Source organism: Carassius auratus, unplaced genomic scaffold (assembly GCF_003368295.1).
Source record: "Carassius auratus strain Wakin unplaced genomic scaffold, ASM336829v1 scaf_tig00214480, whole genome shotgun sequence".
Taxonomy (NCBI): domain Eukaryota; kingdom Metazoa; phylum Chordata; class Actinopteri; order Cypriniformes; family Cyprinidae; genus Carassius; species Carassius auratus.
In genome coordinates this window covers 938,896-963,337 of record NW_020527673.1, presented here as the reverse complement: position 1 = coordinate 963,337, position 24,442 = coordinate 938,896, and the positions used below count along the sequence as shown (strand labels likewise).

At 36.3% G+C, this 24,442-nt stretch overlaps 1 protein-coding gene and 1 long non-coding RNA gene across 3 annotated transcripts in view; one reads left to right on the top strand and one right to left on the bottom strand.

The window, feature by feature from the left end:
* Nucleotides 1–21,004, top strand: part of LOC113092140 (uncharacterized) — a 27,207-nt gene extending 6,203 nt beyond the window's left edge. Inside the window, exon 3 of the long non-coding RNA XR_003287518.1 lies at nucleotides 20,847–21,004. This is a non-coding gene — a long non-coding RNA (uncharacterized LOC113092140). The remainder of the gene's footprint in view (nucleotides 1–20,846) is intronic.
* LOC113092133 (galanin receptor type 2-like) lies at nucleotides 17,116–24,442 on the bottom strand. 2 transcript variants are annotated; one of them, XM_026257738.1, is made up of 4 exons: nucleotides 24,271–24,442; nucleotides 21,865–21,948; nucleotides 20,861–21,252; nucleotides 17,116–19,240 (listed from the first exon to the last, which is right to left on the bottom strand). In XM_026257738.1, exons 3-4 carry the CDS (start codon nucleotides 21,232–21,234, stop codon nucleotides 18,478–18,480), a joined length of 1,137 nt encoding a protein of 378 aa, XP_026113523.1. In that variant the 5' UTR covers nucleotides 21,235–21,252; nucleotides 21,865–21,948; nucleotides 24,271–24,442; the 3' UTR covers nucleotides 17,116–18,477. The 2 variants fall into 2 exon arrangements, with proteins under 2 accessions (XP_026113523.1, XP_026113522.1); XM_026257737.1 differs by having other exon boundaries at nucleotides 20,861–21,948.

Here is a 24,442-nt window from a genome sequence, read left to right as displayed (position 1 = left end):
AAAGCACAGCCGCCACAAAATCAGACTTTAGCATCTTTTTTAACTTTTTCTGATTTTTAAAAATACAACAATGGAGTTAATTTGAACACTTGCCATGGTGGCAACTCTCAGACAGGTTGTAGCCTATATTTCAGTGTCCATGTGGGTTGATGTTTAGCAGATGTGGTGTGCTGCAAATTCAAACTATTAAATGACAGGAGGCATCCTACACATCCAAAACAGGCGAAGCAACCAATATTATTCAACATACTCTAGCTTACTGCAGGAAATATTCAGATGTAACCCCCTTATAAGTGTTAACATTTTCACAAGTAACTGTAATTTAATTATACTTTTTTTTCTCTGCAACTAATGAATTATGACTACATTTATTTTGTAATAAATAAAATACATAATGCAGTTTGGTTGCATGTGACTTTTATTCATTGTTTTTCATAGGAAATAATGGCAAACTATTTAAGAAGGATCTGAATTGACCACCTCTATTTCATTCTTTGACCGTATCAGGTGGTTGTACCTGGGATTAATTCAGAAATGTAATAGATGTTCACCACATAAGAGAGACTATGCAGGCAGGTTGGCCTAAAAACACTAATATGCTGCCATTGTGCATCCTCGCTGGTAGTGCTTTTTGTTGTTGTTCCAAGATATGTACAACCTGCATCTCAAAGCCGTACTTGTGGCAATAGGTACACAAACCATCATAAACACACAAACCCTTTGTTTGCAATGTGACAACTGCTGTCACTCCACCTGTCAACCTGTCAAAGCCAGCTATGGACTGGACCTCCTTGAATCAGAAAGCTCTACTGCAATGTTCTCTCTCTCTCTCTCTCTCTCTCTCTCTCTCTGTGTGTGTGTTTCTTTTTCTCTGATCTCATTTCCCCCACAGTATTGGCCAGAAGTATTCAGTTACCCAGTTTCAGATGCATGGTTTCTTCTATTAAGGTAACATCATAGATCAAGAAGTTGATAACGTTGGTTCTTTGAATCAGTCGAGTTCAAGGAGACACTTCTTTTTATTACCTCCATGATGGAGGAGTGAAGTGATAGAATCCACTCAGGCTGATAATAAACAGCTGCCATTGAAGTTCAGCTCTAGAAGTAATTTGTCATTGATTTCTGGCTTTCCATAAGGTGAAACTGCTTAATTTTTGTGCAAATTCTCCCTGAATATAAAGCGAAATATCTGAGGCCTCCAAATATGCACATTTCACATGCATTATGCAGACATCAGTCTTAAAAGTATTTCAAAAACAAATTATGTAAAGATTGTTGATGGATTCTCAGAGAATAGATATTTTCTTTCGTCTGCACACAGAAATGTCCCATGGCTTAGAAAAGAAAACATTCACTCCACAAAAGATTGTAGATATACAGTAAGATGAACAATTGAAAAGTTGAAGTGAGAGGACCTTGAATACAGAATACCAGATGCAGAGCTGGAAATTACATTTACGGTGGCTTTTCAAAACCGTAACCATTTAAAAAGGTCATATCATAGAAGTCAAGCTTTTGTGCACCAGTCATTCATTTTACATGACAGACTTCCATCTCCTCTCTGATCCCTACGGCTAAAAATCTAATGTTTGTTTGCTGCACATCACTGTAAACTGATTGGCTGCTGTTTTCACAAGTGAATAACAGTAGGCTATACTGCAAGTTCACTGTCAGGTTCAATAGTTCACAGAACAATCATTTCGAATATACGTCACATAAACCTTAGCGTTGGGACACTGAGATCTTTCAGAAGGACTGCAAGTCTTTTCTAAGCCATTTGTGAAGCTTAGCTTGAACAGAAGGTCTTTTTAGGGAGAGGAGCGAGAACTTACATCATGTTACATAATACATGAAACGCCTTCATTTCAAAAGATCAAGGAGAGATTTTATACAGGCTTTGATGACACTTTATTTTGAAACTATGACTTGATGCTCTCTATATGCAGACATAGTGTCAGGTGAAGCTTGGGAAACTAGTTTGAAGGCAGTAAATAATTATGGAGCTGTTAATTATTTATTTTAAAAGAGAAGATTGTAGGGTGTAATGTTATGGTCCTGGCTTTCAGTTGAAAATGAAAGGAATGTGAGATAAATGGCTTTCAATTAAGGGTTGAATTAAAAGAACATGTTGTACATATCTTCTGCTGCAACAGTTGGCTAGTAGCCTTCAGAATTACTTCTGAATAGCGTCTCGTGGGAGGTTAATGCAAAACCAGATTATTTAGTAAGAAGTTGAAGAGGTGTAAGAACAACAAATAAGAACCATGCAATATGTTTCGATATTTGTCTGCAAGGGTGACTGATTTTCACTCCAGTTTAGCATGTCTTCGCTGACAGACAGTGTGTGAATATCTAGTCAAAGTGTCAAATACAATAGTATCAGGAAATTCTATTATATTCAAAATACATTTGTTGAAAGTCTTTCTACCATGTGCCTTTGTGTCAAAGGCCTAATTAAATGTAATATTTGCAACGTATAGTTTTTTATATAAATAGACAGTACCCCACAGTTTGATAAGTTAAAAATCTTTATAAAAATACACATTTGAAAAAAAAAAATAACATAATAAAGAAAGTAGCTTGGTATTTTCGTAACGTCATTTTACAAAATCACAAAATCAATTCTACTCTTAAGATGTTAGAGTAGTTTCTAACTATTATTGGAAATGCCTGTGAAGGCAGAATACAAATTCATTCAGAAGCCTGAGCATGAATACAAACAAAATATATAAGAAAACTCTAAAGTGTGCTGTCATTTTCACTAATAACCATGATTGCTACATCTATTCATGTTTAAGTGAACATGCTGCACAAGGTTTTCTAATGTTATTTCTGAATTCATTTTCATACTTACCACCACCTCGTGTTTTAACTGTCATGAAGGTGCAAGTTTTGAGCAGACTGATACAACAGTTCCACTAAATGACATTTGGGTGTCTCTATGAAGTGTGTTAATATATTTCTGTTATGTTGAAGAGCTGATGCATTTAAAGATGGCAGCTAGAGCACAGGTGACAGTCCTGTCCTTGAGAAAGCAAGAGCTCTCATGGATGGCTCAAGCCTACTCAAATCAAACTCTCACGTCAATGGGCAAAGCTGAGTGGAAACCGGCTCGGAGACCCATGTCATTTTGAAGAAACTTTTGCAAGTCTTTAGATGTGTATTTAATTAAGTACTGTAGGTGTTAATCTGTTACACTCTTAGTAATCTGCTTTCCATCTTCAGCAGTGTGTGAAGGGTTCATCACAAAGTGCTTATTTTATAAAATGAATATTGCAAAAACATATTCTCTTGGCACCTTCTCATGTATTTAATTAATATTAATAAATCCATGCAATAGAAATACACATGCATATGTACACTCTGTGTCTCATGGTCCAAAATTAATTATCTTCTTAATTGAAATGCTGCCTCAATCTGACTAAAAAGAGAGCTCGATCCAAATAACATTTTGAGACGAGTGATTGAAAGGGGTGGTGTATAGATCTTAATCCATTCAACAGAAACATTTTAGACGACTACATTGATAGCATACATACTTTCATAGGTATGTCTATTTGCACCTGAAAGATGTATTACTTAATACATCTGTTTGTATTGCAGTTGTTTGCCCATCTGCAATACATCTATAGGACATTAACTCTCAGATGTCAAATAGATGTCTATTAGATGTCTTTAAGATGTTTATGATTCAGAAGGCATGTAAAACTGACATATAACAGACGTCTTTCAGATGTTTGTACACAGCAGATGCTTACCAGATCAAGAGATCTTTAACAGACATACATGTGCTATCTGGGTAAGGCCCCGGTAGACTTCAAACGAACTCCGTTTTCATTCTTTGTTTGGTGGCAAAAAGATGTTTGAAAGGCTGAGAGTGACGGTATACTATTTCCGAACATTCCAACACTCTCGTGCTGATGGAGGCGGGGTGTAGACATGACTCACGACGCTCGCACATATCCCCTGAACACAACAACTACGAAATGATAAAGTGTAGACACCAATGGTCAGCATATTATAGACAAAAGAATAATGATCAGCTGTAGTTCTGTCAAGTATCATGTTTGCAATACAAAAGAACCATAATCAGTCCTTTATGGGAAGTGTGAATGTCACATAGTCTGTAAAACTTTAGCATGATGCGGAAAAAAATGTAGGAGTTTGTTTCTTTATTTTATTGGTGTTCATTTATTATTTTCAACTGGATAAATTGTTACACCTTTTTATATTGTATGTATTATATTCTATTATGTGGTGTCATGATTTAGGCTACTTTTGATAAAAACAAAAGTTTATTATTGTATGTTCGTTTGGCATTTCAATTATTGTATACCTTTAAATTCGCTTTCAGCAGCAGCAGTATGGCATAACATTTATTTGAAACACATGTATTTGGTACTTGCTACCTCATAACTTTACTCTTTGCTTTAATTATTTTCATGGCTTTGGAAAACTTGCCTCCCATGTTTCTCTGCGTCGCTTTTGAATAACTCCAGGTCACCGACACCAAGCTTTGTTTCTATTTCTATTAGAGAAGGCCCTTGAAAAGTCAGGAATATATATTTTCAAGGGGAGGGGGGCCCATTAGGACTGTCTATGCCTCAAAGAAGGTGGAGTTTTTTAAGAACACACCCACCGATTGCATAACCACCACGGTCCAATGGAAAGTCAAAGGTGTTAAGGAGCCAAAACTAACTCCCCCAGAAAGTTTGCTTTGGTCAGCTGTTTTGAACTGCCAAAACAAACTCAAAATGAACTTCCTTTCGGCTTGATTTTGCAATAAATTACGTCATATCAGTTCGTTCTTCGATTTCGTTACTCTCTCTCAATCAAATTCAAACAGACGTTCTGCTCATACGCAGTGCAGTGGTGAGCATGCGTATGCTTGTTTATGTGTAATGAAAAAGTCTGGAGACTGAATTAGACTACTACATATTTGCTAATTATACAGATTTAAAGCATTAAAAAAAAAATCGTATTAGACATGTCTTTTCTCCAGTTCTGAAAATGGTGACTATTCTGTGCATCCGCTTAAGTTCTAAAACAGAATATGGGAACAGGATTGCGAAATTCTGTTTCGGATTTACGGAATTATCTGCTGGTTACATGAGCAACAGCGACGACTGCTACAGGATACGACTTATAACTACATTGTATAGAAACAAATCTTTTAGCAAACTTTAAGCAAATAAGCAACCTAATGCTGAGAGATGAGGAAGATTGTGCGGCACACGTGTCCATCTGGCCAAACTACTGGAGTGACAAATTAAATTACCAAGGTCTTGCCCAGCTGACCACCTTAAATGCCAATTATACATGTTTTTCACTGGTATCTGCCTGAACAACTATTATTCCCATGAACCATAACCTTTGGTTCCCATTTATCCACAGACTTCCTCTGGTGAGTTCAAGTCCTTGTCACTTCGTTAAAGTTGATTATCATCAGCTGTTTAAAACAGTCTCTGGTGGGCAATATAGGATGAAAATTGAAGCCTTTTTATCGTTTTATGTTTACTGCCAGAATCACATGGAATGTGTGAGAAAATGGGACTTGCTGCTATATGTTCAGATATGGCTGGCACTGCAGTTATTCATAATATTTAAAAACCACCTCTGGCTGCCATCCAGAATTTATGATTTGCGTTCATAAATGCATTTATTGTTTTTATTAAAGCTATGGGAATTCAATGCTGTTTCTTGTTTGTTTTTGGAGGGTTTTGGGTTGGACAAATTTGTTGCATATTGCTCATGGCTGTTTTTATAAAGGACTGGTTTACAACAGTTTGAAAACTGCTTTCTATGGGTTATTATGGATATGTAACAACTGTTTTTGTAGTTCATTCTGGGTGGTCAGTTTTAATAGACTGCCATTAATATTCCTGTGGCTCAGTGGTAGAGCATTGCGTTAACAGCACAAAAGGTTGTGGGTTTGATACCCAGGGAACTCAGAGTGAGAGATTCCACTCTCTTTTATTACTCCCAGTTATTGGACTATTTGCACATATTCGCTGTTAATTACATCATCACACCTCTGTACAAAGTGAAGAATATCATCTGGAGTTAACAGATTAAAGAAAATATTATGTAAAAAAGCATGGACACATTAGATTTTTTGACCAAAGAGACCGCATTAAAGTTTCATTGCTGCATTATTGGTGTGGATTATTTATTTAGCAGGTCTCCTATATTCTCAGCAGCTCAGTGTACTGAGATAATCAATCTAGAGCTCTCCGCATCGAACCGCTCATTCTGCTTCTGTGTCAGCCTGTGTGTCCCCTTAATTAAACTAAAGTACACCATTTATTTTGACTTGCTGTTCCTAAGGTACACAGGTACACACCGAGTGTAAGAAGTGTGGTCAATTTGCCAAAATTGGCCCAAACAAAATAAAGAACTATTTTACTTGCAGTGCTGCAATTATCATTACAGATGTAAACAACAGATGTAAATGTAGAGAAAAACAAATGTGAGGTATAGAAACATGCTACAATGTCTTCATACCCTGCCTCTCAATCTACACAAGTCTGTTTTACATTGCATTTGCATTTAGTCGGATTTAAAATATATCTATAATTTTTAACCGAGGCACAGCACAAAAACAATTTGCCTCCATTCAGTTGGAGTGTTGTCCATTATTTAAAATGCACAGATGTGTCAAGTGGCAGGTGTCCAAAGCATGAGAAAAATACAGCCTCTATTATTTCCACAGATAATTAGAGAAATATATTTCCCACGAGAATCTTCGCTAGAGTCTTACTGCTTATCATCTAATCTGTTCAAAGAGATCTCTGGGAAATAGGCTTTCCTTTACACCTACACAGAAAGATTGCATTGCTTTTCGTAACGAGTATGCAATGCACCTCGCTTAGATGTGCTTTTCCCTTTGGATGCAGAGCCAAGAGTAATTGTTCTTTGTCCTTGGAAATTAATCATACATATCCCTTTGCTTGGTGGGGATGGAATGAATCACAACAAGCTCTTCATCTAATGTTGCAGACAAAAGAGTTGAAGTGAACAAACCCTGTCTAATAGGTGTAGCATTATGGCTTGTTCTTCAAAACAAATATCCAAGTTTTGGAATTTATTTTTGTTGTCTAAAGCATCCTGTTAAGGTTATGCTACATTTCTACATGGGTAAATGAATGGTTATGCAATTCATTTTGGTGGTGTTTGCATAGCGTGAAATATTCAAGGATAGTTATGCCCTTTCAGACACTTTCCTGTGAAAGTTACAGAGTTGAACAAGTTGATCTGGTATGACGTGAGTTCGGTTATAGATTTTCACAGACAAGATTGACAGATGATTTCACAGCCTCATGCTATGGGCACCTGCACAGTAGAGAAAGAAACCATTTTTACAGAAATGGCATATGGTCCATTTTGAAGGTGTGGAAAGAGCAGGGTCAGTATTAAATCAAGGGGGAATATAGTGAATTGGATTTCCGAGAGCACAGCTGAACCCTCTTATCTGACATTTATAATGGTTAATGGATACCTACGTCAGAATGTTCTCCGCTTCGATGGACCCAAGAGATTTTTCTCTATTGAAATCATATAATATTTTTTTACATTTATTTTTAATGTTCTTTCCAGTACAGTACAATGTGCCGCAGGTGCTATTGCTAGAGCTTGTTTTGCATAACCTTGAATTAAATGGTGTTTGGCAATAACTTGCATCCAGAATGAAATTATTGCATGAGTTGAAATAAAGGCAAAACAATTTGATAAAAAAAGATGTGCTTTTGCAATAAGCTGCTGTAAGAATATTTGTGGGAGAAAAAATATTTGTGGAAAAAGAATGTATTTTTTTTTTTTTTTTGAAATATTAGTGAAAGAAAGAAAAGTCTTGAATATTCGAATTATTTTTTAACTCCTTATGTAACTTTCTGCAGCCTTGATGCAGAGAAAAAAAAAAATTATGTGAAAAAATATCAGAAAGAACAAAAAATACTATTGAAGCTTTTCACGAAGTCTCGATCACGGTTGTTCTTGTTTGAGAAACAGGTTTGAAAACAATTATTAAATTTTAATTTCCAGTTAGTGTTGCAAGTGCTGTAGAAAGTGCACGCTCCACTTTTTGTTCTTTGGGCTGGAGTGGGGGGACGGGACGGGACTGGATGGGACGGGATGGGAAGGGTTGGGGTTTCAACGGGGTATGGTGTGCAAACATAACATATCTTTAATTTGGCCAGAATTGCAGGTGCTTGTCCAGTCTAGAGTCCCCCCCCCCAGTGAATTTTGGCCATTTCCACCACCATTGCCCATAAGTGATTGCTCATCAGCAATGCAGAATTATCACGCTTTAGAAGTGGATTTTGATTACATCACAGAACATGTTATTATGGGAACAGCATTGGATAAATGTGTATGAGCAACTGAAGAGTTAAACCATCTGCTTTCCTTTCTCCTAAGACCAGTTCAGGAGGATTGTGAAAATTGTTGATCCAAACAAGCTATCTTCAATAAATGTGGTAGATCAGAATCAGAAACGGTGGACTGAACTGACTTTTGCTCTCAAAGGGCTGAGGAAAGTGGTACAGGGCAAGATCAAGCTGGAGAACCAGATTTGTCCTGAATTATTAAAATAAATAATGAAGATAGGACTTTCTTCACAGAACTGATTATGAGGTAGGAAATTTATAGAGCAAAGTCAGGCTTTAAAATGTTTTGCCTGTTTAGACCGATGTGCATAGATGTGATTTTAACTCATGTTGAAATTTTAGATTAATAAAACGTGAAGAAATGGAAAGGATACATACACCCCACGAAAATTTGTATAGTGTCTGGTGGATCAATAGTAGATTCTCAGCCGCATTTGGCTAATTGCTTTGATGCAAGGATGAGGCTTTGATCATGTTGAGCTTGTCTCAAAAGTGGGAACATTACTGTGGAAGACATTAAAGATGACCTGTTTTCGAGGCTTGATGAGAAAAAAAAGGCAGTTCTACAGCTTTTTATGACAAAGTCTTTGTTGTGTATTAGATGAATTGAAAGCCTGTCTTAGATCGCATCTGTATGTTGTCATATTTTGCAAAATGTGTTTTCAGATTGATTAAATTCAGGTATAAACCTGAGAGCCTGAAATCATTCTGACGTCTATTATTTCAGTTCTTGTTCAAGTAGGTTGTTGGACTGCCACTGCTGATATGCAAGAGTCTTTGACTTGCTTTTAATGGCAGATATTTTACTGTGTGATCGCACAGTGTGTGCTTTTGAGAATGTCTCAGTTTTCTCTGTATTCAGCATAACAGTGTTATTCATAATGAATGAATCATCTCTTTTTATGATCATTTAATCTGAAATAAAGTGCTGTAAAAAAATTCCGAGCTTGTGCACATTGTTAACTTTGTGGTCTAATTTTACTGGGGTTTCAAGGTTTCAGTTATGCAGACTTTATGCAGGTATGAAAAAGCCCAGGAATGGTGCGAATGAATTATAGTTCATATTGATGTGTGTGTGTGTGTGTGTGTGTGTGTGTGTGTGTGTGTGTGTGTGTGTTTAAGCAGCTCTTATTTGAGCTGACATTTGCCCTGACAATCACGCTGCTTTCGTGCCATGTTGTAATTACTGTAATTACTACATGACAACCTGGGATGTTCTGGAGCTGTGCACTTCCTCAAACTCAGAATTATGCGTTTCTATGGCAACGCTATTAACGCCAAAATGAATCTGTGCAATTTGAGTAATCAGTAGAAAACCACAATATAGCAATCATTATCCAAATGCCTTATTATAAATTATGGTTAATTTAGTGGGATTTTAAAGAGATAGTTCACCTGAAAATGAAAATTATGTCATCATTTAGGGGTGAGGGCCACATTGTAACTCTTTTTGACTTTGTCAGTTTTTGTATTTCCACATGGGGTTCAGAATTTAACTTTTGTTTGTGTAGTATAAATATGCCGCTTTGTTTCATAATTACAGTGTATATGTTTTTTTCAATTTACCCTCAAAAAATGAAAGTGAAATGTGACAACATGCCCCATACATTGTAACATATGAGGGGTATGTTGTCACTGTATGACAGCTTAAAACATTATCTGATCTCATGGAAAAACATATACAAGATTTAAAAAATAAAATAATGGTGTTTTTTTTTTCTTTTAGATTTTAATAAATAAATAAAAAATCCGATTTTGGAGTTTGCCAATGAAAAAATTGCAACCAGGCATGGGACGGCCCTTAAAATTATAATTTCTGAACATTAATCATTGACTGTCAGTCTTAATTCACCTGCTCCATTTCTCATTAAAATGTATTAAAGTAAATTGTGTAAATTACATCTCTAATGTAATAGAATTTTAGTAATAATAGTGGGGCAGATTTTAACACAGTGTTACCCCATCGTGCACAGCTGGAATTTAAAACTGGTTAGTGTTTCTGCTAGATACTGAAGCATAAAAAACTGGTAAATAGCAGATTGGATATTAAAATAATAGCAGATTCATCTAATTTGAAATGAATAATAAAAACGGAGATAGTCTACATATTTTTTTTTTTCTTTAAGCCAGAAATGTAATTTTACTCTGGTAAAATAAATGTTCCTTTATCTTCAAAAGATTTTTAAATTTTTCTACACTTTTTTTTCTCTATGTAATGTTGATATGGTTGATATGGTGATATGATATGGTAAAATGCTATAAATTTTGTTATGTTGGCTTGTGTGGAAATATTTAAACCATTTGTGTAACAACTAACCCGTGTTAATTAGAGCCTTGCACTGCCCTACTCCGTTTGATGTCCACTTCTGTGGAACTTAATAGAAGATATTTCGAAGAATGTTGGTAACCAAACAGTTTTGGTTCCCATTGACTTCCATTGTATGATAAAAAATACATAATGGAAGTAAATGGGAACCGAAACTATTTGATCATCAACATTATTCTAATATTGCTCCACACACACACACACACACACACACACACACACGCACATGCACAAACACAAACGCAAACACAAAAAGGGTTATAATTTACAAGGGTGAAAAAAATTAGTATTTGTAGCATCAATGAAGTTGAACTGTATTGTATGCTTTTCCATTACCAAATTATCCATGGATTATTAAGATATAAACAGTAGTCAATTATAGTAATTATTAAATAGATGTTTTACAAGATAATGGTTTAACTTCATTTAGAGCTACTGGTATTTTGAGTGATTCCTCTTGATGGTAGTACAAATCAAATCTCTGAGAAAATTCAGAATTTACTAATTGTAATGAGTTCTACAAAGGTGTTTATGCTTTTTTAATCTTGCAATCTCATGCCAATTCTGCATGAATGCACCTTCAGAGTGAACTTAATAGCACTCTGATTGTAAATATTGCAGAAACTTAATTTTCTGTAAAGTTGCTTTGCAATGATTTGTATCGTAAAAAGCTCTATACAAATTGAATTGAATTGAATGTAGCACCATTCCATAAAGGAAGGACATTTCTGAAGACCTTCACAAAAAGTTGTTGATACTATGGAAAAGATTTCAAAGCAGTCCAACAAACCACAGTCTGAGCCAGCTTAGTCAAATGGAGAAGTGGGTTGCAAATTGGGTTGGTATAGACCATAGTCCACGGATAATCTTATATTTGGTGATTTTATGGAAATAAACCAAACAGCAAACCTATATCTTTGAACTGAAGTTAATGAAGTTCCATACAGCATCAGTAAGAACTTGGTATTTTGTTCACTTGGATTAATTTAAGTGAAAAAAAAAGAAAGTGACGTGACATACATACATACATACAAGTATGGTGACCCATACTCAGAATTCATGCTCTGCTTTTAACCCATCCAAAGTGCACACACACAGCAGTGAACACACACCCAGAGCAGTGGGCAGCCATTTATGCTGCGGCGCCCGGGGAGTTGTTGGGGATTCAGTGCTTTGCTCAAGGACACCTCAGTCGTGGTATTGCCGGCCGGAGATTCGAACCCACAACCCTAGGGTTAGGAGTCAAACACTCTAACCACTAGGCCATGATTTCCCCATGATTTACAAATGGAAATGGAAAGACCATGCTGTTTCAACTATATTTTACAGACAGTAATGCCCCACACAAGTGTGAGTAACTGTTTTCATTTTGTAGTCTCTATTGCTTTGTCTGTTATTACAGATCTTTTTATATGTACTGAGTATTTATGTGTTTTTATCTAAATCACTGCAGTCTCCATGATGTTTTTTGATGTAGAAAACATTATAAGTGGACAACAGAGAACAGTACAAAATAACAAAAGGGCAGTTCATGACCCCTTTAGTTTATAGTTGCAAATAGTAACAAATAATGACTTCAATTACTTCATCAGCAAAATCACATCTTCTGCACAGCTGAACTCGGACAAGACATTACTTAAAGTGGGTTATATTTCGATAGACTCTTAATCACTTATGCACACCCACAGTTCTGAATCGATTGTCTGATTATTGAAGCACATTCTGCTGCCTTGAAACTGTGACAAAAGCCCTGCCATGCTCCCACAGGCTGTGCTTCATTAGAGAGAGGAATGGGTAGCATAGGCATGCCTGACATCCGCTGATAGAGCAACAGATGATGCTAGAAGCAGCGCTACTCTGTCACGGCACACTTTAGCAGACTCTAGTCTGGATCTGGATCAGAAGAACGCATTCTGACATTTTGGGGGTGCTTTTGATAAGACTTCGTCATTTTACACCGGCATACAATTGATGGCACCCGGAGGCTGAGAATGGCTTGTGGGACTTAGATTGAAGCTTATTAACAACAAACCATTCATAAACTGTAATTTCACAGGAGTCTTCCCCCATTCTCCAGAAATAAAAGCTGAGATATACATAGCAGAGACTGGATATGGCATGTTTAAAGCTATGACCTGGTTTTAAAGGGGTCATATAATGTTACTAATAAGAATTATTTTGTGTATTTGGTCTAATGCAATGTGTTTATGTTAAGGTTAAAAAAACACATTATTTTCCACATACTGTACATTATTGTTTCTCCTCTATGCCCCTCCTTTCTGAAACATGTCAATTTTTACAAAGCTCATCATTCTGAAAAGCGAGGTGTGCTGTAATTGGCCAGTTATCCAGTGCATTGTGATTGGCTGAATACCTCAAGCATGTGACCAAAATGTTACACCCCTTAACATACTGTGATATTTGTCCCGGTCAGAACACTGGTGCGACAAGACAATATCAATAAAACTCATTAGGCATTTGTTGCATTTGTCCACTGGGGACATATTTACGGATTATAATGACTTCTATTGTCTTTTTACGCGTTGTGTTGAGTATCGTGACACGTAAACATTAAACCATTTGTCTGCATTTTGTGATTGGAGAAACGACGAACCACAAGCATTTCTGTACTCTGCCTTCTTTCTATTTGTGAACATTTGGGTGTCTTTATGCAAATCTTCCCACATCGTGATGTAGACATGTGGGGGCGTGTTAGAATGAACCGTTTTTGGAGTGTGTTGGAGAGTCTTAACTTTTATAAAGAATATCTCTTTGGGTTTGAGACTTTAGTCTTTGTAACTTTAGGGATCTTATCTATTCATGAACAGCTTGTAACACTCCAAAGAGACAGGAAAACTTTAAATCACATTTTATGACCTCTTTAATTAGAAAAAATACATAAATTGACCCACCGGCACTGAAGCACATGTGAGACCACAAGTGCTAGTCAGTTAAATATCTGTCACGTTAAATTACCAAACAATAGGGAGAAATGTTGAAACACTTGAATAAAAGCACTGTAGATAATCCTGTGACCTGTTGTGAACTAACGCCATCCCCCAGCTCTCCTTTCAGCTACATTATAATGAACAGAGTGAAAGAAAAGCCATGATTTCAGATGCTGTATAGAGCAGGTTTTATTTAATCATGTATCAAGAGGTGCAAATTAGTGGAACAATATTAAAATGATTGACTATTGAAAGTGGTATCATTATGAGGGTTGGATCTGTACGATGGAGACTGAAAATTCTGATCATTTTCTGGATTTAAGAGTTCTCTAAATGAGATCCTAGCTCTGTCACTCTGTCCCTACATACAAATAGCAATCTTCCACAGTAGTTATTATCCATCCAGTTCAGGAAATGTTATTAAGCACCTGAAGATGGGCAAAAGAGCCAGATATTCAACTCATTTCCATAGTAATCTGATCACAGAAGTGGCACTAATAGAAAGAGCCACCTAAATCACATCTTGGGTGTGCCTGGAAACGTGTTTATTGCATATGCTATGGTGTGATAGATGATATGGGCACCAGAAAGACTCAACTGAGCTGTTGTTATTGATTTCAGAGTGGCAAGAACAGCACAAGGTAATTTACTCTCTTGACTTAACACCCACAAGTCCACATGCACCCACAACCTTGCTATTTTTAATTTTTTTTGTCTGTGTGTGTTGTTTCATATAGGTTTTAGTTAAAATTTGTGATACTTCAGCTGCTGTTTATGTCCCTGAAATCTTGTTATTGAGATGCCATCAGCAAATAATTACACATGAGTGAAGAAGCTATCTCAGGCTTGGCTGTCTAATTAAGAATCTCGTCTAAGTGCTCCTTGAGTCAAATATGTAAATTACTTTAGTGGTGTCTTCAGGGGATGGTGGAGGACGATGGACCATAGTGAAATTTAACGTCAGGTTTAATTTGATGTTAGTAAAAGGAGGCTGTGAGAGACAGACAGAGCTGCACGATTCTGAGTGTTGTTTTACACAACAATTCAGTAAACAAGAATTGCATAGAGCAATATACACTGAAGATGCAATACTGGCATAATACTTTGTCTGTGTATTCTGTGGTAACGGAAAGAATTCCAAACAATGTCAAAGTGGAATAAAACCCAAACATAAAACAGTAGTGGTGTTCCCAGTTCCCAAATTAATCTGTGTTTTTAAATGAATTGGTTGGGTGAATGATTCCATGACTGACAGTTATTTAGTTCCTAAAATAATCTTTGTTTTTAAATAAATCGATTATTAATGATTTAATGATTTATTTTGTTTCTAAATAAATCAGTTTTTTTTCAAACCCATCTGTTCAGTGAAGGGTTCCATGGCTGATTCATAGTTAATTTGTTTCTGAATGAATCTGTTTTTTAAATGAATCGGTTAAGTTAACAATTCAACAACTGACTCATAGTTAATTTGTTTCTGAATGAATCTATTTTTAAACAAATCAGTTAATAATTCAATGATTGACTCATTATTGATTTGTTTCTGACTGAATCTGTTTTTAAATGAATCAGCTGAGTGAAGGATTCAATGACTCATTATTAATTTGTTTCTAAATGAATCTGTGTTTTAAATGAATCTGTTGAATAAATGATTCCATGATTCCATAGATTTCTCTCCATGTACTGGAATAGCCATGTGTAGAAAGATTCACTGAAGAATCACTACCAATAATGCATATACTGATAGTGAAAATTACTAGTATTATAGGACTGTATTCAGCCAATCAAATTCAAGGATCAGAACTAATGGTTTACAAGATATTAGCACTGTACAAGCAAATGAACGGACCATCCCTCAGAGCCTTGTTTTCACTCACATCAAATGTAATTAAATCTTGGATCTACTCAATCTAAAGTTCATGAACCATCTCAGTTATCCAAGTCTACAGCATAATTCCATAATTCACTGATGCACAATACACAAACAACTGTATGAGCTTTTCTCTTTGTAATATAAATCTGCCTCAATTTCCTGCAGGATATCCTATTCATCTGCTGTTAATAAAGGCCAAAAAAATTGTATTATGTAGTTTGTATGTTTATATGCACCCTGTATGTGATGTCCCTGTTATGTAAGCCACAGGCAATATAACTGAAATTTACAACAGATTTAATTAAGTCATGGGGAACATTTAAGTGTTTTTATATTTTTTAGACTATTCAGTATCTAGGGAGAAATATTGCAATGGTTACTCAAGGGTAAGTGTTTCTTTCATTTTGCATTTCAGAAAAATAAATAAATCTGTGTTTGATTTAGAACCAGCGCTAATCATGACACGACATGAAGTAGATTGATTAAGTACGCTAACATTAGAGACTGTATAATTATTGGTGTTTTCTCAGGAAACAGTGGAGTGCTAATAGGAATATACTAAAGCTAAGAGGCTGCTATGCTGAGCTCCTAATGATCTCGAAACTGGCAAAAATCCATCTTCGTGTGAAGTAGTTAACTTATTTATTTATTTTCTGTGTGATCAAAGACATATGTATGACATTGACATTCATATGGTCAGATTACGTCAAGCATTAGGAAATGTTTTCTTAATTCTGCAGCTTGACAGAAATGTTAAGTGATCTTTAATGACACTAAGAGCTTCAATAAATATCCTTGGATGAACTAACTGCTGTAAATTGTAGCGGATACTTAATTGTGCACGGAAGCTTTCGAATTCGCCATCAACGACTAATATGCAGAACAAGCCAATTGAGGCTTCATTTTCTGAATGGTGCATTACTGATGAGTGCTGCTTGTAATGTTGAAGCTTTTAAAATTTTCATGACTGGTTTGTTTAATATTTGTGTGCAGTGTTTTGCTGTTACATTTTCAAAAAGCAAAGAGTGTAATTCGAATAAATAGCCCATGTCCATGATTAATAAACATAAACTCAGTGCATCAGGAATTTGTGGTTGATTTGTAATGTTTACCAAAGTACTTAGCATCTCCAAGTGATGAAAGATTATAATTTATAAAGTTTTGAAAGTCTGCCTTGAATACGATTGAAGATGATTTTAAAGAAGCCTCTAAAAGCTAAGAAAAAAAATTAAATTATTTGTTTTCACATTGTTGTAATAACTTCAGAAGTGTCTTTTATGATGCATGCGTCAGTGCTTCCCTCACTCCTTCTGCTTCAAGTTGTTTTTTCAATGGAAGACATTAAATTTTTATTTTCACTTAATGCTGCAGCTCTCTTATTGGGCCTCCGGGGAAAAAAGTAAAGATTTGATCTTGTTTGAAACATCCCCCAAAGGGTGGTTCAAGGTTACTCGGGCTACTGCTAAATGCACTGAGGTTATTTATTTGCATATATTAAAATATTATGCTGGTCCAACAGGAATATCAATGCACTTTTTATTGAAATTCATTGTCAACATCAAATTCAAAACTTCGAACGTAGCACTTGCTGTATAGCTACAGTATATTATACATAATAAATGAACTGAAGACAGATAAAAAAATATTCCAGGTTCTGTACAAGCTAAGATGAATCTGCAGCATTTGTTTTGATTATCAAAATATAATCTTGCCATCTCTCTCTCTCTCTCTCTCTCTCTCTCTCTCTCTCTCTCTCTCTCTCAAAAACAAGATTGTGGTAAGACATTTCCAAACGTCCAAACTGAATTGCCAGTTTTTCAGACTTTAATAGTTTAGATGTTAAATTTATAACTTCATATAAGCACAAATTTGTTGACATCTGTGTTATTTGAACTGTGAATTTGTTCTCATGACATTATACCCATATTTGCTTTCATTTTATGGTTGTTTTAGAGTTTGTCATGTTGAAACAAACCGATATAACTTTACACAGAAATGGTTAAAAAATAATTTCCTCCACACTAAAAAAATATGAAATAATTGAAAATCTCTTGTGTCTTTACTGTTGACACAGTGATTATTTTAACATTTACGTCCCCATTATTGACACCATTTACTTCAATTTTGGGCCCCTCACCCAACCCATGAGGTATTGTTCAAAATATATATCTATTTTTGACATTGTATCCCCGTTGCTGTTGATTGAGCTTTACTTGTACCGAACCCAGAATATTCCTTTAGGGCAGCACAAGAACAATACTCACTAAACTGTTGGTTGTCTGTAATCTGAGATTTTCTGTATAACTCTGTTTTTGCAATGTAGTAATTGATATAAAACTTGCCAATTAAATAATCTCAAGACTTTCTGAAACGGCAGAGAATATCAGAGTTTAAAAACAGAGGTAAAAGCAAGAACATTCAGTACTTAACGTAAGCATATTTTTTAAAGAGCTTGTTAAGCGAAGCTGAGGAGCATAATCAAAGAGTACTCTTCAAAGCTTCAAGCACAGTAGGAAATCACAGCTTTGCTCACATAAAGACACAGCGCTCTTCATATATTAAAGTGTGTTATACACAATAATTGGTAACAAATTTTCACAGGAGAATAGTCATCACAGCGTTAAATTGAAACATGCTCAGAGGGTAACACATCGATAGAAAACAAACAGACAGTGCTGCTGAAAAAAAAGAGAGGAGTTTGTAAACTAGACATAATTTAGCATTAGAACCAAAACAACTAAGCAGAACACAAATACGCATTTGTACGAGAACCAAATTGAATGTACGTTTTCAACTTGCTCAGCGATTTGAATCTTAAATAACTACAGACTCCGCCGTGCTCCTTCAGTCAATGCAAAACCATGGTGATGTCGATCAAAGCAGCTGAAATCCTCCGGCTCGCTTGGAGTGTTTTAATAAGGCTTCTGTAAGGCATGATTATTTTTATTTTCAAGGCTGATTCTGGAAGGGTAATGTTATAGTCATAGTGGCGTCCTGCGGCTCTGCGAGTGGGCGGTTGACCATTTCGTTCTGGTTCTGTCTGGCGTTCTCTTCGTTCATATGAGACACTTCAGTGGATCCCGCTTCGAAGCCGGGGACGGTGTTGGCCACATGGACCACGTGCACCTTATTTCGTCCCTTTTTGCTGAGGATGCAGCTGAACACCTTCTTGAAGCCCTTGCGAAAGTGTTTGGAGACCAGGGCGTAAACGATAGGGTTGAGGCAAGAGTTGGCGTAGGCCATGCAGTGGGACAGCAGCCTGAAGGCGTAGGTGGTCTGATTGAAGGGAAAGTCTCCGTAGAGGTAGCACAAAATGACCACATGGTACGGTAGCCAGCAGATGCAAAATAGCACCGTGACTATGATGATCATCTTGGTGACCTTGCGCTTGGCTCGTTTCGACTCCGACATCCCATCGAGAGGATCCACTGCGGTCCACAGGTACTTGATAGTGCGGGTGTAGGACAGGCTCACGATGAGCACAGGAATGACATAGCCAAAAACAAAGGTGCAGGTGTCCAGAATCTTACGGTTCTGCTCCTCCCATCCAGGCACGCAAACGTTGCTGTTTTCGAAATCAATCAGGTCGTAGTAACTCAAATATGGCCCGGCAAAAACAAGCGACAGGCCCCAGATGACCACCATCGCGACTACGGCGTTACACGGCGTTCTCAATTCTCTGGAGCGCAGGGGGTAACGGATGGCAAGATACCTGCAAAAGAAGAAACCCACCGTTCAAATGGAGCTGTGAAAAACTGCCTCTGTAGTCATGTATAAAAGAAACACAGGTTACGTGCATCCTGAAATTGAGTTTGCCCTGAAACGCCGTGTGATCAATATAGACAGAGGTTTCAGTGCACAAGATGAATGTGTCTTGTTGTTTCCTACCTAAAGGTGAGGTAATTGCCAGTGGGGATTCTCAGCTTCCACTGAGCCCTGGACCATTTTTCACAGAGCAGGAAACCGTCAAATTAACATGCGGTAAACACTTTGAGTGGGGATGGAGGGCAGTGGGTCTGTTGCTCAGGCTGAGAGTAGCATTTTACATTGGGTCATATAGGTGGCCTTGTTACATTTATGCCATTATTTCAGCAAAAAGGCTGGCTGGCTCTTCCATTCAGCTATCTCTAGGTCAGCTCACAAGTCCCACTCATCACTGGTGCTTTAGTTCGACCTTAATGTTACATCATTTTAGCTAACATGCCAGTAAGTGGATACGGGTGGGTGCTGCCGTATCGTTTCGTTGTGAAGACAGGAATAATGAGCTGCAGGTTTTTGAGGGTGTTTTATTAATGAAGTGCGTCGTTGGCGATAACTCCACTGACATTTATGCAGTTAAACTCCAACCTTTGCTGATGCAATTGGCAAGACTTTCTTGTGTTCAGGCGATCCATTAAATTAAATAACAAATCTGGCCCTGACCAATTACAACCCTGTTAAGTTCTCCTTTAGGATGTCGTTTTAGACCCCATGGAGCTACAGTGGAAATGTTACGTGAAGGTTAGCCATGATGCTATTAGGCCTATGTGAACTTCACCTGACAGGATTAATGTTATGTATAATCAGCATGCCTTGGTTGTCTTTAAAGCTAATTTACTTTAATGTCCCTAGGGTGTACAACTTTTGTTAAAACGAATAGAATTTAATTTACTTCTGATTGTTATATGGATATCACATTAATAATTTTTACCATGTCATCTTTAATTACTTGTGCTACTGCTCTTGTCTGCGATCATGACTTGCCATTACTGTGAAAATCCTACATAAAAAAAAATGATTGAGTATGTGTTTGAACTCATAAGGTTAAACTATTTCTATATCTATTGTGTGAAAATAATCCATATACATCTTCATTATTTTTACATAGTTGAGATCTTTTGTACCCAAATAAAGTTTTATTCCCTCTAGAAGTTAATATACTTGTTTACCAAGTCTGAAGATGAAATATGAGATGAGACAAAAACAAAGTAAATTATAAATGTGGATATCACCTGGGAACAGAGTATTGTCATTTCCACATTTTTCAAATTATGCACAAATTGTGATATAATATAAATATAATTTAATTGTGTGTATTAGGATTCATTAAATGTTAGCTATGAGGAGTTGGCAGATTTATTTCCAAACACAATGCCCATTAACAAAAAACACTACTGATTTTTCTTTTTATAAATAAATAAAACAATGACAATTCTTCTGTGATGTATGCATATATTAACATTAACATATTAACTCATTTACATAATATTAGTTAAATAAAATAAAACATTGAGAGTGTGAAAATGTTTTAAGAGAGTTTATTTTCTTATTAATTGTAGCTGAAGAAACCCACCTGTCCACAGACACCGCGGCCAGAGTGAAACTGCTAGCGTACATGGTGAGGTTGATGAAGAAGTGGACCACCTTGCACATGAAGGACCCAAAGACCCAACCCTCCAGAGAGTAGATGGTTGCTTGGAAAGGCACACAGAAGATGATGAAGAAGAAATCAGCTACGCTGAGGTTGAGGATGAACAGATTGGTGGTGTTATACCCAACCTGCCCACTTCTGAGGAGCACAGCCAGCACCAAACTATTCCCAATGGTCCCCAGGAGGAAGATGAGCGAGAAGACTACAGACACAATGACACTGGCTGGGTTGAGCTGGTAGCTTTCAGAGGCGTTCCAGTGTCCCATGGCTTTATTCAGGTCTTCGTGGTCTGACATTTTAAGACGTGAAGAGCCCTGCAAAAGGCCATAAATTATTAGACACTGCTGCATCACTGAGTCACTGGGGACTTTCCTCTCATGAAGAATGTGTGGATTTGAAATAAAGTGCATTAATGAACATCTCGCATATCTTTCCAGAATCTGAATCGCAGCATAAGATATAAAAGCTCTTCTGAAAAGCCATATTGCTAGACCCGCATTGAGAGCAAATATCAGGAGGATCATTCTGACCTCAACATGAACATGAAAAAAAAAAGTACATTGTGATTACAAAAGATCCTGAGAGCTGCTGCAAGTACAAAGAGGATTGAAGAATGAAATGGAGCCAGGACTAAAATCAATTTCAGGAAGCTATCATGACCTCTCTAAGGGCAATGAACCAGTCTTATCAAGATATGAAGAGCATGTCTCCATCTGGTTGAGAACTAATCGAAATGAAAATGGACAAATTCATTTTGTATTCATCAGAGATCTTAGTGGAGAGTTGTTTGGGGATATAAATACAGAGTCAGTGTGGCATGATATGGGCGACTGAATAGAGTGCAATACATTGGGCTATGGCAGGATTATATTAGACGTTTTGTTGTTGGTTTAACCTGACAAGTGAAAAGGAATGCAATTGCCTACCAGCGGTTAATCTCACAGTATGTCCCAATAGGTGTTGCTCAGAAACAGTCAGCATTGATTTCTCCTCTTCAATTATTGATCAGCCTATAGAAAGAAGAAGAAAAAACACACTTTTTATCTTTTACGTTAACAAGCACACAGATTTAATGAGATACGTAGTTGTCTGGGGAATAGAAACATCTTCCCATTAAAGAAATATTTTATAGCACTGTAAATATGTTTTTGATTGATTTTAATATGAATCTAATTAATTAACTAGTTCATTTCTGGTTACATGGGATTTATGCTGAGTAAGATTATACTGCAAAAAACAGGATCAATTTATTTGAAAGCAAAATTATGTGAGATAATACTTGTTTTCAGAGAATATATGTCGAATTTACTTTATTTACAACATTTTGGTAGACTTTATTCAGAAAAAAAATGCATTAGAAAAAAATAATGCTATGGAAATTGTAAAAAATTAGGGTGAAGAAAAAACTAATTCAAGATATTGTCTGAAAAATCGTAATATATTAAATTTAGCTTCTCAAGTATGGTTGTTCTTGTTTTAAGGATGTGTAGATCTTCCACTAGAGAGCACCACTAATATTACAAACCAATAATACTGATGAAGAAAGATTTATAAGTAATCTAAATAAATCCTTAATACATATGATATTTATTTTTATAACAAAATGCAATAGGTAACTTCTAGAAAAACAATGCATAGCTGAAATCACAAAAGCTTTACACAGAGCATTTGTTAAATGAGGAAAAGTAAAAGCAAAAGCTTTTAGGGACCTGGGCTAGTGAATGTAATGCTGTGCTCCCTAATAGACTGACAATGTGCATGCTAAATGTATGACACAACCAGCTGACAGAAAAAAAAAAAAAAGATTGCAGAATATTAGGTGACTAATCCTCTTCCTACAGAAATGTAGAAGTCCTATTAGGCTATAATTGGCTCTCAGAATTCATCATGATATAATTAAAATACTAATCTTCGGTCCCTCTTCTCAAACAGTTACATTTACTGTTTGTTTTGTTTGATGAAACAACATAAATTAGATGATTGGATCATACTACTGCGATTTTTTTTTTATTTATTTATTTTTTGTCTAGCAGGAACAGAGTGTGACTCATTATTTAGTAAGACCTTTATAGTGGTAAAGGAACAGGAAACCATTTACTCTTGAGAGGTATAGCTCTCCGGGACACATTCATCGCAGTTATTTTCTCGCTTCTGCAGCGACTTTATAGATGATTGAGAGCAAAGAGGAAGTCAAAAAGGGATGGAAAGAGAGGAGAGAATGAGGAAGAAAAAAAGAAAAGAATGAAAAGAACAGTTAAACAGATTGGCTTCTTTTAAAAAGTGAATGTGGTTTGTTGATGTGTATTAACTATAGGTGAAGAGTTCTCAAAAGTATTTATTTCTCAACAGTAGCTTTATTAAAAGCCTCTCTATTTACTCTCTTAACATGTTTTTAGAAATTACATCTTTGAAGCAGATCATCACTGTAGGAATCCCCCTTTAGTGAATTATGCTTCAGCCTTATTGATCAGTCAGTACAGACTCTTGACTAGAAATAATTTCAGAGGTTAGGTTATTTATAGATTCATACCACACAAGTATTTGTGTTCCAGCTGACAGAGACACCACTTAAGTCGGTGCTGGCAGGACAAATATACATTTTTTTTTTTTTTTTTTTTTTTTTTTTTACATTTCTTTTGGAATCTCTTCTTTGTTTTGCTTCCTTTTGTAAACACACCTGACTGACTTTAATGTGAAGCCAGCTGACTAGCTGCCAGTGAATATAACATGAAGTGTCCTTCAAGAAGCAGGGCTGTTAAACTGATCCCTTTGGTCACAGTCACGGAGTGCATCCGTTTTGTCACTTGACATATGATGCACCAAACCTCCTCACACTGTCTCTTTCTAACCCCCTTTTAAATTTCATTAACCATTTAAAAGTAATTACATCAAACCTTCCTGAACTCAGAGCCAAATAAAAGCATCTCAGTACATGATCTGCATCCCTCTAGACTAAGATTTCAAAAGAGACTCGTTCTAACGAAGACATAAAAATAACATCAAAATATATTGGAAAATGCTGTAATGAAGCATGCAAAATGCAGCATATATTAACCTACTAAATAAAACATTAAATAGAGTATACAGACATATTAAACAAAGAATCAATGAAGCCGACGCATTGCATGTAATATAATATAAATGCATCTTGCTGTCTAAAGATATAGTCAGATAAATAAAGACAAGTCATCCATGGATCATACATAGATTAATCATCATTCTTGAGATGTTATGGAAATGTTATGTGTACTAACTGTGAATGCCGGAGAGCCAACTTAACATCCTAGAATCTGAAGCCGGAGTGAGAATTTCAATCAGTTGTTTTTACTTACCAGCTTATGGGATGAACAATGACTGTATATCCATAATTTAGATTCATTGTTATACTGAGAAACTTCTGGTGTCCAGACAAGCTCGAGGTGCCTGCAGAATGTAACCGTACTTGAACACCCTTCATCTCCTCTCATTCCGTTTCTCCGTTTCTCTATGCGTTCCCTCCCTCAC